This window comes from Callithrix jacchus, chromosome 21 (genome assembly GCF_049354715.1).
Source record: "Callithrix jacchus isolate 240 chromosome 21, calJac240_pri, whole genome shotgun sequence".
Classification (NCBI taxonomy): domain Eukaryota; kingdom Metazoa; phylum Chordata; class Mammalia; order Primates; family Cebidae; genus Callithrix; species Callithrix jacchus.
The window spans coordinates 36,745,773-36,761,900 of NC_133522.1; the positions used below are offsets into that span (position 1 = coordinate 36,745,773).

The 16,128-nt window shown below is 35.8% G+C and overlaps 1 protein-coding gene across 1 annotated transcript; it reads right to left on the reverse strand.

Moving 5' to 3' along the window:
* Positions 1 to 15,403: 15,403 nt before the first annotated feature.
* KRTAP21-3 (keratin associated protein 21-3) lies at positions 15,404 to 15,569 on the reverse strand. The gene is given in 2 exon segments (XM_035283374.1): positions 15,404 to 15,448; positions 15,450 to 15,569. Coding segments are annotated over 2 exon segments (165 nt in total).
* Between the last annotated feature and the right edge of the window lie 559 nt (positions 15,570 to 16,128).

Genomic DNA, 16,128 nt, shown 5'->3' on the forward strand with positions numbered 1-16,128 from the left:
CACAGGGGGTTTGTGTACAGATTCTTTCACCATGCAGGAAATAAGCATAGTATCAGATAGGTAGTCATTTTTTTCTTTTTGTCCTCACTCTCCTCTCTCCCTCCACCCTCAGTTAGACCCCAGTGTCTGTTGCTTCCTTATTTGTGTCAATATGTACTCAGTGTTGACTTCCCATTTATGAGTGGAAACACAAACTATTTGGTTTTCTGTTCGTGTCTTTGTTCACTTAGGATAATGGCCTCCAGCTCCATTTACGTTGTTACAAAGGACAAGAAAGATCTTATTCCTTTTATAACTATGTATTATTCCGTAGTGTATATGTACCACATTTTCCTAATCCAGTCTACCACTGGTGGGCATTTAGGTTGATCTGATGTCTTTGACATTGTGAATACTGCTACAATGAATATACACATGGATGTGTCTTTATGATAGAATAATTTATCTTCCTATGGGTATATACCCATAATGAGATTGATAGGTTCTAATTCTGCTTTGAGTTTTTTGTAATAGTAATTCTGCTTTGAGTTTTTTGAGAAATCGCCAAATTGCTTCTACAGTAGCTGAACTAATTTACAATTCCACCAGCAATGTGTAAGTGTTCTCCTTTTTCCGAAACCTTGACAGCATCTGACACTATTTGACTTTTATATAATAGTCAGTCTGACTGTTGTGAGATAGAATCTCACTGTAGTTTTGATTTGCATTTTTATGATGATTAGTGATGTTGAGCATGTTTTCATATGCTTTTGGCTACATGTATGTCTTCTTTTGAGAAGTGTCTGTGCAAGTCCTTTGTCCACTTTTTAATGGGGTTGTCTGTTTTTTGCTTGTTGATTATCTTAAGATTCTTTTTTTTTTATTTCATTTTAGGTTTTGGGGTACATGTGCAGAGCATGCAATACAGTTGCATAGGTACACACAGGGCAGTGTGTTTTGTTTGCTTTCTCCCCTTCACCCACATTTGGTATTTCTCCCCTGGCAATCCCTCCCCACCTCCCCCTTCCACTGGCCTTCCCCTTTTCCCTCTATAAACCCCAGTGTTTAGTACTCCCCTCTCTGTGTCCACGTGTTCTCATTTTTCATCACCCGCCTATGAGTGAGAATATGCGGTGTTTCATTTTCTGTTCTTGTGTCAGTTTGCTGAGAATGATGTTCTCCAGATTCATCCATGTCCTAAGATTCTTACAGATTCTGGTTATTAGACCTCTGTCAAATGCATAGCTGGCAAGTTATTTACTCCCATTGTGTAGGTTGTTGGTTTATTGACAGTTTCTTTTGCTGAGCAGAAGTACTTCAGTTTAATTAGGTCCCATTGGTCAACTTTTGTTTTTGTTGCAGTTGCTATGACCTCTTCATCATAAAATCTTTGCCAGATCTGATGTCCATAATGGTATTTCTTAGGTTATCTTCCAGGGTTTTTATAGTTTGAGGTTTGCATTTAAGTCTTTAATCTATCTTGAGTTGATTTTTGCATGTGGTATAAGGAAAGGTGTCCAGTTTCAATCTGCATGTGGGTAGCCAGTTATCCCAGAACGATTCATTAAGTAGCCAATCCTTTCCCTATTACTTGTTATTGTCTACTCGTTGAAGATGACAAGGTTGTAGGTATATGGCTTATTTCTGGGCTGTCTGTTCTGTTCCACTGATCAGTGTGTCTGGTTTTGTACCAGTATCATGCTGTTTCGGTTACTGTAGTCTTGTAACATGGTGTGAAGTCAGACATGATGCCTCTGGCTTTGTTCTTTATGTTTAGAATTGCCTTGGTTCTATGTGAATTTTATAATAGTTTTTTTCTAATTTTGTGAAGAGTATCATTGGAAGTTTGATAGGAATAGCATTGAATCCATAAATTGCTCTGGACATTATGTCCATTTTAACAACATTGAATCTTCCTATCCATAACAATGGAATGTTTTTCCATTTGCTTGTGCCATCTCTGATTACTTTGAGCAGTGTTTTGTGATTATTGTTGTAGAGCACTTTCACCTCCCTGGTTAGCTGTATTCCCAGAATAACCTTGATTTCAAACCCAAACAAAGTCTTGACACAAAGGAAAATTGCAGATCAATCTTTCTCCTCAAGCTATATCCAAAATATTAAACAAATTTTTAGGAAATTATCAAATTAACTCAAATTTAATTATGTGTCAAGCAATGATGCCTTTTTCCACTCATAAATTATGTAAAAAGTAGTCAGTGAAGTATTAGGAAAATTTAGAGGAATATTGAGATCTCGTGTTGTTGAATAACACTTCTAAGTGACAATCTGACAGTCCTTACTGAAATGAAAATGCATGTAACCCATGATACATTCATCCTAAGTAACATAAACCAGAGGATTTATCACATAGATAGACATTCATGACAATGTACACTGCTGTATTGCTTAAGGAAGTAGAGAGTAGAAGACGATATATGTAGCCATGGGTTATGATGGATAGAAAGCTACAGAATACAGTGGAATACTATGTAGGGACTAGAAACAATTCATTAGGTGTACATGTGTCCTGAGCTAATGTTAAGCTGATTTGTGTAGGTATGATTACAGCAGTTATTTATGCCAATGTCTGATTTCACTAATCAGTATCCATGCCACATTAAAAATATTAAGTATTTTGACTATCACATTTGCATTCAGCAACATGGATGGCTCTTAAAAACATAGTTTAAAGTAGAATACAGTCATGTACTACAGAACAATGTTTTATTCAATGACAGATCATATATATGATGGTAGTCGCATAAGATTATGATACCATATTATTCAGGACAGTAATGTGCTGCACAGATCTGTGGCCTGGGAATGATAAACTATACCGTACACCCTGGATATGTAGCAGGTTGTATCATCTGTGTTTGTGAGTACACCCTAAAATGTTCACACAACCACGAAATCACCTAACTGCATTTCTCAGAGCATATCCCTGTCATTAAGTGACACGTGACTGTGTAAGAGAGTGAAGTAAAATACACTATTAGTTTTAAAATGATGATCACCCTCATATCCCAAAAAATGCAAAGTATATTTTTGAAATATTCAAGCTATTCCATAATTATAATTAATGCCAGGAAGAAACAAAGAAGCAAGTGGGGTAGAGACTAGGAATAATCTGTACAATAATATTATAAAATCTATGCCTCCCAGGTTCAAAGGATCCTCCTGCCTCAGCTTCCCAAGTAGCTGGAACTACAGGTATGCACCATCACACATGGCTAATTTTTGTATTTTTAGTAGAAATGGGGTTTCACCATATTGGCTAGGCTGGTCTCGAACTGCTGACCTCAAGTGAGCCACCCACCTTGGCCTCCCAAAGTGCTGGGATTACAGGCGTGAGCTACCACACCATATTGGAAAATATTTTTATATTGAACCACTAACTTAATCCTGTGTACATGAGGTCTAAAACACACAAACGAGCCAACAAATTCTTCCATTTTCATATACTTTCCTTCTTGTGTTTTATTTTTGTTTTAATTACGAATGTAATGCATTGCAAACAGTAAAATATTATTTTAAATGGTATTAAGTTAATTTCTCCATTACTACCTCTTATTCCTACTAAGAAAAGCTGACACTTAGAATTAATAGAATTAATAAACATTGGGTTTTTTTACTTTACTTAACAAGAATGGCATTTTGTAATGATTTCACCAATTATTAACATGTAAATATTTTCAGCATGAGAAGTTGTCTGTCATCTGTTTCTGTTTTGTTGACCACCTCAGGGGGGCCTCTGTGAAGCTAAGTCAGAACATGAAAAAAGACTGACTCAAATAGGGAAGCTATAGATGGAAAGGAAGGACTTACAGAAACAATAGTCACTCCATTTAGACAGGCACTAAAGTGACCAAAGAGCAAAAGCAGTGAGAGGCTGTGAAAATTACTATGAGATTTAGATAATGACACCTTCATTTTATTAGGGACTGACTGCAGGCTATGAATTTAATTCCCTTTATCGTTTTGGAGGAGAAACATAGCTAAAGCTTATTTTTTGTCATTTACGTTTTGTTTCGGCTGTTTTAACTGTGATGCTTGGATCATTATTTTGGACACTGGAATCAGTGGGTTAAAGATTTATTAATTTTACATATCCTTATTTCATTTTCTCAGTTGACAATCTTTTGTTTTATGTTGCATGGACATCTTTTTCATATCAATATAAAAAGTTGCAACTCATTATTTTCTATGGCTACGTAATATTGAAAAATACTGATATACCATCACATTTGCCAACACTCTACTGTTGACCAATTATATTGGAAAAACTTTAAATAGATCCATAATATCCAGTGCTTGAGAACATTTCCCAAGATCAGCACTTTCATATCTTGCTGGTGGAGATTTGAAATACTACTAAACTGCTGGAGAGAAAGCTGGAAATTTCTATCCTATAGAAATCAAAGCACCAGTCAATAATATTTATAAGGAAGTATATCATTTCATTGCTTTTATACTAAATAACTGGTGATAAACATTTTTCTGCTGAACAATTATAGATTTGTAAGCATCATGTTATATTTAGATGCTTCTTATTCTGGGCATATGTAAAACAATGCCATATGTTTTATTTCTGTGATTTATAAGGTCAAGGACGACATCTGTTTCATTTCTACTGTGGACCACTAAGTTCCACCATTAGCACAGAAGGTGGCTTAATTAATATTACTTGAAAATAATGATAATGAAGCACACAGCAACCCTTCCTTCATCTGCTAGAGTCCATCTCTTTAACTATGCATGAAGGGAACTAATGATGATACTTTCATGCTTTTTCTGAAGTGATGTTTAACTACAACTTAGAAGGCAAAAGTGAATGTTACAAGAGATATTTTGTGTGACCTAAATTTTCCTTCTAATCATCCAGGTTTAACAAAATCTAAACTCTTTGTTACAAATTTAGATCTTTTGTTATAGTTAATATATTTCATATATTTATATGAAATAATTTAGTTTCAAATTTCACTTATGCATATTTCTCATGAATTTTGAAATTTCTACTCATAATTTAGCCTTGTGGATTCCGTTCTTACACAACTTCACTAGCTTCTGAAATTGATGTATACCTTTCTCTCCAAATTTAATGAATTCTATTTCCACGTGAGCTCATTGGACTCTCTGCTCTCTCATTCTGCTCCTCTGAAGTTCCTTTATAAATTTTTTGTCCAAATAGTTTTTATTTTTATATAGATTGTATAGCTTTAACTAGACACAGCCTCCAAAACCTACTGAACTGAAGGAACTAATGACGAACACAAAAAAAAGCAATTTCGGGCCAGTCAAGTTCTGATTCTTTTATCTTCTGAATGAAAGCTTTCCAAAAGATAAACAAAAGCTACCTATGGGTGGATAAATATGTAAGCAGTGCTGTTATATTGAACTATTTTCTCAGATTAAAGGGATAAAATTTTGCTTACAATAAACATCTCAGCCAAAGAGGGTATAATTCAACAATAAAGCCAAAATTGCTTATTTGCCCATTTATCCATTTACTAACATGTTCAGTGTTTCATCTAACCAATATAAGTTATATATTACCCCATACTGTTTACAATGTGTTCATGAAGCATACTGTCATGCTGTTAAGGGCAACAAGCATGTGCATGCAACAGAAAGAGAAGGGAAATGTATCAGTCCATTCTTACACTGTTAATAAAGACATACCCAAGATGGAGTAATCAATAAAGAGAAGAGGTTTAATTGACTCACAGTTCTAGATAATGGAGAGGTCTCACAGTCATGGCAGAAGGCAAATGAGGAGCAAACTCACGTCTTACATGGCAGCAGGCAAGAGGGAGCTTGCCTCTACAGGAATTCCCATTTATAAAACCCACAGGTCTCATGAGATTTATCCACTGTCGAGAAAACAGCCTGGGAAAATCCCACCCTCATGATTCAACTGACTCCCACCAGGTTACTCCCATGACATGTGGGAGTTACGGGAGCTACAAATCAATAGAGATTTGGGTGGCAACACAGCCAAACAATATCAGGAAAAGAAGTGCAGAGGAGAGGAAGAGGAGGAGAGGAAGGGAAACGAGGGGCAAAAAAGGGAGGACAAGAGAAGAAGAGGAAGAGAAGAAAAGAATACAAGGAAGTTAGGTAATATAATAGGCATGTTCATGAGATACTAAGAAACCAGAAAAGTGAAAATAGGGGAAAAAATACCAAGAAAGTTAATTAAATCCTAATTCACAAGAAGGATTTATTCAGGTAAAGAAAGTGAGGCATACTGGGCCAGGCGCGGTGGCTCAAGCCTGTAATCCCAGCACTTTGGGAGGCTGAGGTGGGTGAATCACGAGGTTAAGAGATCGAGACCATCCTGGTCGACATGGTGAAACCCCGTCTCTGCTAAAAATACAAAAAGTCAGCTGGGCACGGTGGCGCGTGCCTGTAATCCCAGCTACTTAGGAGGCTGAGGCAGGAGAATCGCCTGAACCCAGGAGGCAGAGGTTGCGGTGAGCCAAGATCGCACCATTGCACTCCAGCCTGGGTAACAAGAGCGAAACTCCATCTCAAAAAAAAAAAGAAAAAAGAAAGTGAGGCATAAACATCTGTAAAAAAAAAAAACGATGTGTTCTTTATCCATTTACTTTTTAGAAGACTGTTTGACAAAATGGGCAGCTGGTAACATAGCCTCAGGTATAGCCCAGGGTGTTGAGAGTCAAGGTAGTGAAAGGTGAACAGAGAGACTTAGAAGGAGCAGTTCAAGGCTGTCATCGGCATGTGAGAAGACATGTTGCACAGCCTCCTGGGAGAAGTATGTAGATTTTCTAATTAAACAGGATTTACTCAGTGAAATGATTCCCTTCAGTCAGACAGCCCAGATCACTGACTCTTAGCACCTTTACTTGTTATAGAACCACTACCATTTGCCTGTACCCCACAACTTCTCAGGAAGGGAGAGCACTGCATAGTGTTTGAGGAAGGGCACTGGGCAAGAAAAGTTCTAGGAAATGTGTTTGATTTGTTCTTTCTATATCGCACCTTCCCTCATCAAAAACAGTCACATAGGAGAAAATTTAGATGGAGCATATTTACTTGTTAAAATCTAAGTGTCTTAAAAATAGAGAGAATAAAGGGCTTGGATATTGTTGAGGGGATCGGAGTAGGAATAAAAAAGAGTAAAAAAAGAAGCAGAGAGCAGTTTCACCTAATGCCCTTGCAAAGCAAGAAGCATAGTTCTGTCCCTGGAGCAGCCAGAAGTTGGGACCACTCCAGGAATACACTAAAAAGTTAGCAAGATCTCAAAGAAGGTAGCATAATTATGCTAAATTTCTAGCTTCAGCAAATATTTCTGCACTCCAGACTTGCCCTAGACAACTTAGTCAATGGATTTCAAAACCCCATCATAGGTTAATGTACTGAGAAAGTCTTTCATGATCACCACTAGCAAAAAACTTATGGATTCTGATGTTATCCTTGAAGTATAAGAGTTATATATGATGAGCTGTAAATCAAAATATATTTACAGATGGAATTTCCTGTTAGCTTATTAAGTGGCAATTTGGTTTTGGCATTGATCAATATAAAATAAATGTTAGAAGCTGTGTAAACCCTAATTTATACCTATTAAAATGTGTGAGGCAAAATTTTAATGTTTGTATTTTAACCTTTCTGTTGGATTCTTACAGAAATTCCTTGAGTTCTTGGTCTTAGCCCACCTTTACATAAATATATTTTGTGTATAAAACAAAGTACTAAAGAATGAAACTATGGAAGCCAGTAATACAGCTACAATTCCTCCCATAAAATAAGTCAAAGTAAATGCTTTTGAATAATCTGTCCTGTCCCCAATGTATGTTTTTCACATTTTTGTCAAACATATATTGACTATAAATTCATAGATTACATTCATGAATTTATTTCTGGTTTCTCAATTTTGTTCCATTTTTCAATGTGCCTGTTTTTAATGTCATTACCATGCTGTTTTAGTTACTATGGCTTTTTAGTATAATTTGAAGTCAAGTAATGTAATGCCTTCAGCTTTGTTTTGTTGTTGTTGTTCTTGTTTGTTTCTTTGTTGCTAAGTATTGCTTTGGTTATTCTCAATCTTTTATGGTTCCATATAAATGTTAGGACTATGTTTCTATTTCTGTGAAGAATGCAAATTAGCATAGTTACTATGGGTAAAAGTATAAAGGTGTCTCAAGAAAACAAAAAACTGCCATATAATTCAGCAATCCCACTGCTGGGTATGTATCCAAAAGAAAGAAAGTTCCTATAACTAAGAGATATCTGTATTCCCATGTGTATTGCAGCACTATTTATAATAATCAAAATATGGAATAAAACTAAGCCTTCATCAAAATTGATAAATAGTTTGCCTAAGTCTAGGAGTTTGAGACCAACCTGGGCAACATAGAGAGATTCTGTCTCTCCAAAAAAAATGGTGATGCATGCCTATAGTTCCAGCTGCTTTGGAAACTGAGGCACAGGAGGAGCACTTGAAACCCAGGAGATTGAGGCTGCAGTGAGCTAGAGAGAAAGAAAAGAAAAGAAAAGAAAAGAAAGAAAGAAAGAAAGAAAGAAAGAAAGAAAGAAAGAAAGAAAGAAAGAAGGAAGGAAGAAGGAAGGAAGGAAGGAAGGAAGGAAGGAAGGAAGGAAGGAAGGAAGGAAGGAAGGAAGGAAGGAAAGAGAGAGAAAGAAAAGAAAAGAGATAAGAAAAGGAAAAATAATAATCAGCATTTGTAATAATATGGGTAGAATTGCAGGACATTATGTTACATAAAATAAGACAGACACAAAAATACAAAAATAGCATGTTCTCACTCGTAAGTAGGAGCTAAAATAATTGATCTCAAGAGTTGAATGATGGCCACCAGAGACTGAGAAGGGTGCTGGAGAGGGGGGATAAAAAAGGGTTGGACAATGGGTACAAAGACATAGTTAGATAGAAGGAATAAGATCTAGTGTTTCATAACAAAATAGGGCAATTAAACAATAATTTCATATTTCAAGGTAAGTAGAAGAGTGAAATTGGAATAATTTTAACACAAAGAAATGATAAATATTTGAGGTGATGGATATCCTAACTACTCAGAATTGACCATTACACATAGTATGCATGGATCAAAATATCACATGCAACTATAACTATGTATAAGTATTATGTATCCACAAAAATTGTAAATTAAAAATAAAAAGTAAGGATTTTACTGAAGGTAAGAATCAATCCAATTATTTAAAGATTCATAATAGGTACAACGAAAGCTAGAGATGGCCAGGACCACATGCACTTGCATCCTCAATCAGCCCTCTAAATCTGTCTAGGGAGAATACAGAGGAGAATTTTCAGGGAAGTAAATAGTTTATTGCAATTTATGGCTCTGAACCCAAACTTCTGTGTGGTCTTCTTGGCACCTGTGACTCATAAAGATTACTTGTGGTTTTAGCATCGCCCCACGGCATTTGAGTTATAGATACAAATTGCAATTTTGCCACTGCACAGTGCTTTCTTGAATGAACAGTTCCATGTCTTATGCATGTTTGTTTCCCTAGTACTTTGCATAACCATTCAGTGTCCGTTTGTAACTTTTCCTCACCTCTCTACCATGAAACAACTGTTCAGCTTTGGGCAGAAAATTCAAGTGATCATAATCTAAATTGACTTATATAAAGAACGCTTTGAGGGAATGACATTTAAGTCCACCTCAAAGTTTCTACTAAGTAATTCCTTTTATTTTTGGTAACACCTTTTGAGATTTGAAGACTACTATCACGTCTCTTTTAAATTACTTTTCTTCCAAATGCTCAAAAGTCAGCTTGTTAGATAATTTCTGATTTGGAGGACCTTAAATCTTAAGAAAACAAAATAATGATAGAATTAGCATCTCCATGTGCTTGTACCTCAAGCAACAAATCCTCTGTGGGAGAAAATGACCTTAAACTAAGTCAGTCTGGACTCAAAAAGGATATAAGGTTAATTGAATTTGTCTGTTTGGTTTTGGTTGTTTGATTTTCATTCCCATATAGCATAGTTAAAAGCTGAGGCCTGGTTTTATTTTGAGTCAAGTCTTCTATCATTTGTACCTTGAAGTGACTTTTCACTGCCCTCTAGCTGAAGAGGAGGCCATAATTCCATGCTGCTAGAGAGTGCGGGAACACGCCATCTGTTTTAAGAAGGTGACGTTGGTCGAAAGAACACCAAAAGTTAAGGAAGTTACAGCTGACTCATACAGAGGAGAAAGAAGAAAGCAGGGAATCCACAGACATAAATTTTCCAGGGAGAAAATCTGTGGCCTGAAATATATATCCCTGTGTTTCCTATTTGGTGTTCCCTTTGATGAACCATCTAACTAGAAAATACATTTTGGAAAAAAAGAGTTAGGTGCTCTGTTCTTTGTAATAAATACTCAGTAAAGGAGAGGAAAGTGAAGATAATGGTGAATACAAATTCCTGATTCTATTTACCATTTTCCTTTCTACTTTGTCACTGCCACAGTAAAGTTTTTTCTATTATCTTATCAAAAGAACATTCATAACCAAGATGTCACAGTTGACTGTAATAAGGTATGAATGAACTGTGTAATTTATATTAATACATGATGACCTAAAACATTCAGGTTCTGCATCACTTTGCACTATTTAGATTCTTGGTACACAGTTAGAAAAACATGAGTAGAACTTTAATCGACAATGGTGGACATAGGATGAGCTTTAACTAAGTATTTTCTTACTTTAGCTGATATTTACTTCTATTCCCATTTGAAAATACTGGTTCCTCCAATACACTCCAGTATGTCACACTCTGCTTTATAGTCAAGATTCTAAAGTTATTTACTTTTTCTGTTATGAAGTTCTCAAGTGGAATTCAGAAGAGGCAAAAGGACTACATGAAGCCTGTGAGTTAAGATGATATGGCATGTATGTAGTATGAGGTGATGCTTTCTTTTTTCTTCTTAAGTAAAAGGAATATACATATTATTTTTATGTCTATTATTTTTAAATAAGAGAACCAAAATAGTTCCAAGTAATTTCTAACTATTAAAATTCAAAATCTCATATTATAGTATATCTCATATAAAATCTCAAAATCTCATATAAAATCTCATATAGTATCTGTATATTTAGAACTAACTAAAAACAGCCCAGGCACAGTGGCTCACACCTGTAATCCCAGCACTTTGGGAGGCAAAGATGGGCAGATCACTAGAAGTCAGGAGTTCAAGACCAGCCTGGCCAACATAGGGAAACCTGCCCATACCCAAAATACAAAAATTAGCTGGGCATGGTGGCAGGTGCCTGTAATCCCAGCTACTCAGGAGGCTGAGACAGGAGAATTGCTTGAACCTGGGAGGTGTAGGTTGCAGTAACCTGAGGTCGCACCACTGCCCTTTAGCCTGGGTGACAGTGAGATTTAGTCTCAAAAAAAGAACAAAGTTAAAAAAGAAAAAGGGAAATGGTTTAGAGTTCAGGTTGCTCTAGCAATTTTCATGTACTCCAACAAAAGTATGAGACCAAAAAGAAAAAAGAAAAGGAAAGAATAATAAAATCATATGACTTAATTTGGAGGCTGCTACCTCTCAAAAACTTAGCATAGATAAAGCATTACATTGCCTGGTGCTAAACAACATACAAAAGGAGTCGTTTGACAACAAAATCCTATTGTTTATTACATATTGTGCTACATGCTAAGTGTAATAGCTCATTAACTATGGCAACAGTCCTCTGAGGGCAGTGTTTATAACCTTTTTGTTTGAATGGAAGAGGAGATTTATGAAATATGAAGATTAAGAAGTGTTCTGACACATGCACAGCTAGCAAGTGGGAAAACTGGCACCTAATGTCACTCTCTGTGGCCCCAAAGCCTGTGCTTTTTAACAAAGAGAGACACTGTGACTACACTTTACCATAGAGGAGAATTATTTGATACTACCATATAAATACTCCTGGACTCACTTTATCATACATGGCAATCTCATGGAACAATTCCTCCACCACCACAGGATCTTCTCAATGGCATCAGGTTCTTCTAAACACCACCTCTCACTCCAGGCGCCCTACCTAACATTTCCCAAGAGGCTTTACACGTGGCTCTGGTTGATATCTGAACTCAGACAAGCTCTTTCCTTTTTTCTTACAAGAGCGAACAACTGTAGATACCCCAAGTACTCACATTGGCCAGCGGTTTACAAAAAATATATATTTTTTCCCAGGATTATTAAAAATGATCAAGTGACTAATAGTCATAAGAAAATTGGTAGTATACTTTTCAGTTTTAATGCCTAGAGAAATTGGTTAAGATTCTTAAAATCCTAATGGATCCTGAATGCTTTTGATTAAGAATGTTGGTAAGAAACTAACGTTAGTATAAGTAATATCAATAAAAATAAAGCCTAATGACTCAAAGGGTTGTACCCAGATTTTACTATTTCCGTAAGTCTTAATGCCATATACCATGTATAAATGTTTATTAGAAAATTGAATAATAGGGGCTTTCTTAAATAATTTTATAGTTGTGTAACAATTATAACTGAAGAAAAAGAATGCCTGATTTTCACTTTTTGATTTTGAGAGAGAGAAAGATAGAAGCAGGAAGAGGAGAAGGGGGAAGGAGGATAAGAAGGAGAAGGAAAAGAAGGAGGAGAAGAAGGAGGAGGAAGAGGAGGAGTAGAAGCAAGGTGATAAACAGGGAAATAGTGTAAGAATATCATTTCTATTTCAAGCAGAATGTTAAGAAAAGTCTCCTAAGGAGTTGATATTAACCAGAAGCCTGAAAGAAGTAACAGAGCTGGCTATAGAATTTTTGAGAAAAGGCCGATACAATTAGAATCATAGTGTCTGTATATGTGTATATGTGTGTGTGTGTGTGTATACGTGTGTGTGTATACGCATATTATTTTTAACCTTAACAGATATATCACTATTTCATTGTGCCCAAATTCAAACTTTAGTGATTCGATATTTCTTCTTCTCCAGCTCCAAAGTTCCTTGCAGTTAAGACTAAAAAGTCAGAAATCTCACTGACTCTTTTACATGCTTATTGGTTAACTCTGATCTCTTAATATGGAGAGATTATTTATTTCTGTGCGCATGTGTATGTCTTTGATGGGAAATTTTTATTAATAGTCTTTCTGTTGGTTTTCTCTTCCAGCCTTAGGGCCTCTGTCATAGCCTCAAATGACCAAGACCCACAAACCCTGATGCTCCCTGAGGTACCCTTCTCAGAACAGAAGCCCAATTGTACAAGAGAGTCCCCACAAGTTTCAGCGGGGAGATTACTCCTACACCAGTGCAGGGGAAATCACCAAACAGGAACTAGTTTTAGATACATGAGTTCTTTTTAAAACTGTTTTTAAATTTTTATTGAGGCACAGTTACATATATTAAAATGCTCATATCTTAAGTATGCATTCTGATGAATTTCAACAACAAATAAATTCAATCAAATATATAACACCAATCAAAACATAAAATATTACCAGATCCCTAGAGAATTTTCCTATGCCCCTTTCCAGAAAATTCCATTCCTCCCACAGAGGCATCCACTTTTCAGCTATCTTTTCCAAATGATTGGTTTTGCCTTTCTTGAATTTCATATAAACAAAATTTTATAGTGTATCATGCATTTTTGGCTGCTTCTATTTCATCTATATAAAAAATGAAATACAATATATATATGGAGATTTCTTTATATATATATATGAAATACTACTTAACAGAAAAAGAAGTCTCTCTCCATATATATGTATATATGTGTGTATTTATGCATATATATATATATACACACACGCACAGAGACACACACATTCGGCAGATACATGAGAAAACATATTTCCCTTCATCTTGGCTTTCCTATCACTTTTTTGTTGGTGTTGCGCAGGCTGGAGTGCAATGGCACGATCTCGGCTCACCGCAACCTCCGCCTCCTGGGCTCAGGCAATTCTCCTGCCTCAGCCTCCTGAGTAGCTGGGATTACAGGCACGCGCCACCATGCCCAGCTAATTTTTTGTATTTTTTAGTAGAGGCGGGGTTTCACCATGTTGACCAGGATGGTCTCAATCTCTTGACCTCGTGATTCACCCGCCTCGGCCTCCCAAAGTGCTGGGATTACAGGCGTGAGCCACTGTGCCCGGCCTTCCTATCACTTTTAATAGTGCTTACTGAAGACAAATGATTTTTAATTTTGAAGTCCACCTTATAAAATTTTTGTGCATGTAGTGTTTTTTGCTTTATAAGAAATCTTTGTCTACTTCAAAGAAAAGTGGTTCTTCTAGAAATTTTGTATTTCAGATTTTACATTTAAATCTGCCATTCAACCTGAGTTCATTTTTGTACATAATATGGCACATAAAGCAACGTGTTTTTCTCTAGAACAATTACGATTTAACTTTTAAATTTAAATGTGCAATTCAATTCGAATTAATTTTCATATGATGTGAGATTCAATGTTCACATTTAATGTCTTCATTTAGATATTCAATTATTTCAACATGGTTGATGATATATTTAGGGAATTTTGATTCTGGAAATATAAGAGGGGAAAACAAAAACTTGAATTTGCCTGGCTAATCAGATTTCTGAGAACTACTCTTGAATAATGCCTAGCTGTTGAACAATATATTGGCAATTAACATATCCTTAAGTGTGTCATATTAACTTGTTGGAGGCTTTTTTATAATTGAAAACCCTCCAAAATAAATATAATCTTCATTGTGTACTGTATATGTAGTTTGCTTTTCTGCAACAAACATCTTGAATAATAATGATTTTAAGATTTTACCATGGCTCAATCTTTATACTTAAAACTATTATTGAGTGTCACTATCTACCATAACATTTTGCTTTTCATTAATAGTCACCATAGAACTTGTGACTTCACCTCTGAGACAGTTTTTCCTTTCGTCACTCAAGATGTTTCAGTGATTCTTTTGTTTTGACTGATAATAAACTACCTACCATTCTATACAAAAGATGATAGCATTCCACTTCCTTTCTTCATTTTGTATATTTAGAAGTATACCCAATTGACGTGTACATATCTATTTAATATTAAATATGTGGTGGATACTGACAATTAAATAACTCAAGCCTTATGTAGAGTAGAAAAGATAAAGCGAAGAAGAATTATTGGACGTTAAGAAGAAATTTCTAAGCTAAGGATCAACTAATCAACATAGTAGTCTGGCTTTCAAGGGGGTAAATAATGCCCCAAATTGGTATTGACTCTTACACATGCATGCAAAGAGAACCTCATATTTTTCAAAATTTCAAAATAGTCATATTTTCAATCTCTAAGTGAAACCACACTCTATCTATGACTAACAGGAACTTTGAAGACAAAAGAGGTTTTCACCAGATGAGTCATTTTTCTCAAGTGTAGGGCTATCAGGATTGAGGATAACTTAAGCAGAATAGATCTTTGAGCAACTAAATAAGAGGCAATGCTCAATGGTATTGCTTAGAAGCAAAAAAATATAGGATCATCTACAACAGAATATTTATTTTTCACGACGACCATGATAACCATTACAGCCACAGTGGGCGCTCTATCTACAGCCATACCCACAACCACAGCAAGAGCCAGATCCACAGCTCCCACACACACTTTTGAAATTGAAATACATAGTGTCAGGAGATGAGAATTCAGCCAAGCAACAAAATTTCTGGAGTTTGGAATCCTTGAGATCTCTCATATAATCAGAGGTATGCAAAGTGTGTGTCATTCATACTTTGCCTTCTCATTCCCACAAGAATTTATATTTAAACAAGCTTGTCATTGTTTTATTTTGTGTCATAAGAAAGCCTCTTATTTTAGACCTTCATTTAATTCCTGCAAGTTAATTATAGACTGTAAAAAGTAATTTGCATACTCTATATACATGTTCTCAGCGAGCCCAAATGTACATTCCACAAATATAGTGATGCTAAATCTTGCCTTTCTCTCCACTAATCTATAATTATATCTTGTACTTAAGTTTGAGCTGCTTTTAATTTATTGGTGCATCATCTAAACCAATAATTGGCTTTTTGTCCCTTTATTATTCATTTCCTATGCTCAGTTGACTCAAAGACAATTTATTTTGAAAATAATCAGGGTCAGATCTTCAGTCTTCAGTGTGACATTCTCACCCACTCATGCCCCCACCACCTCTTCTGTTCTTCACACCAGCATTCCAGGACTCT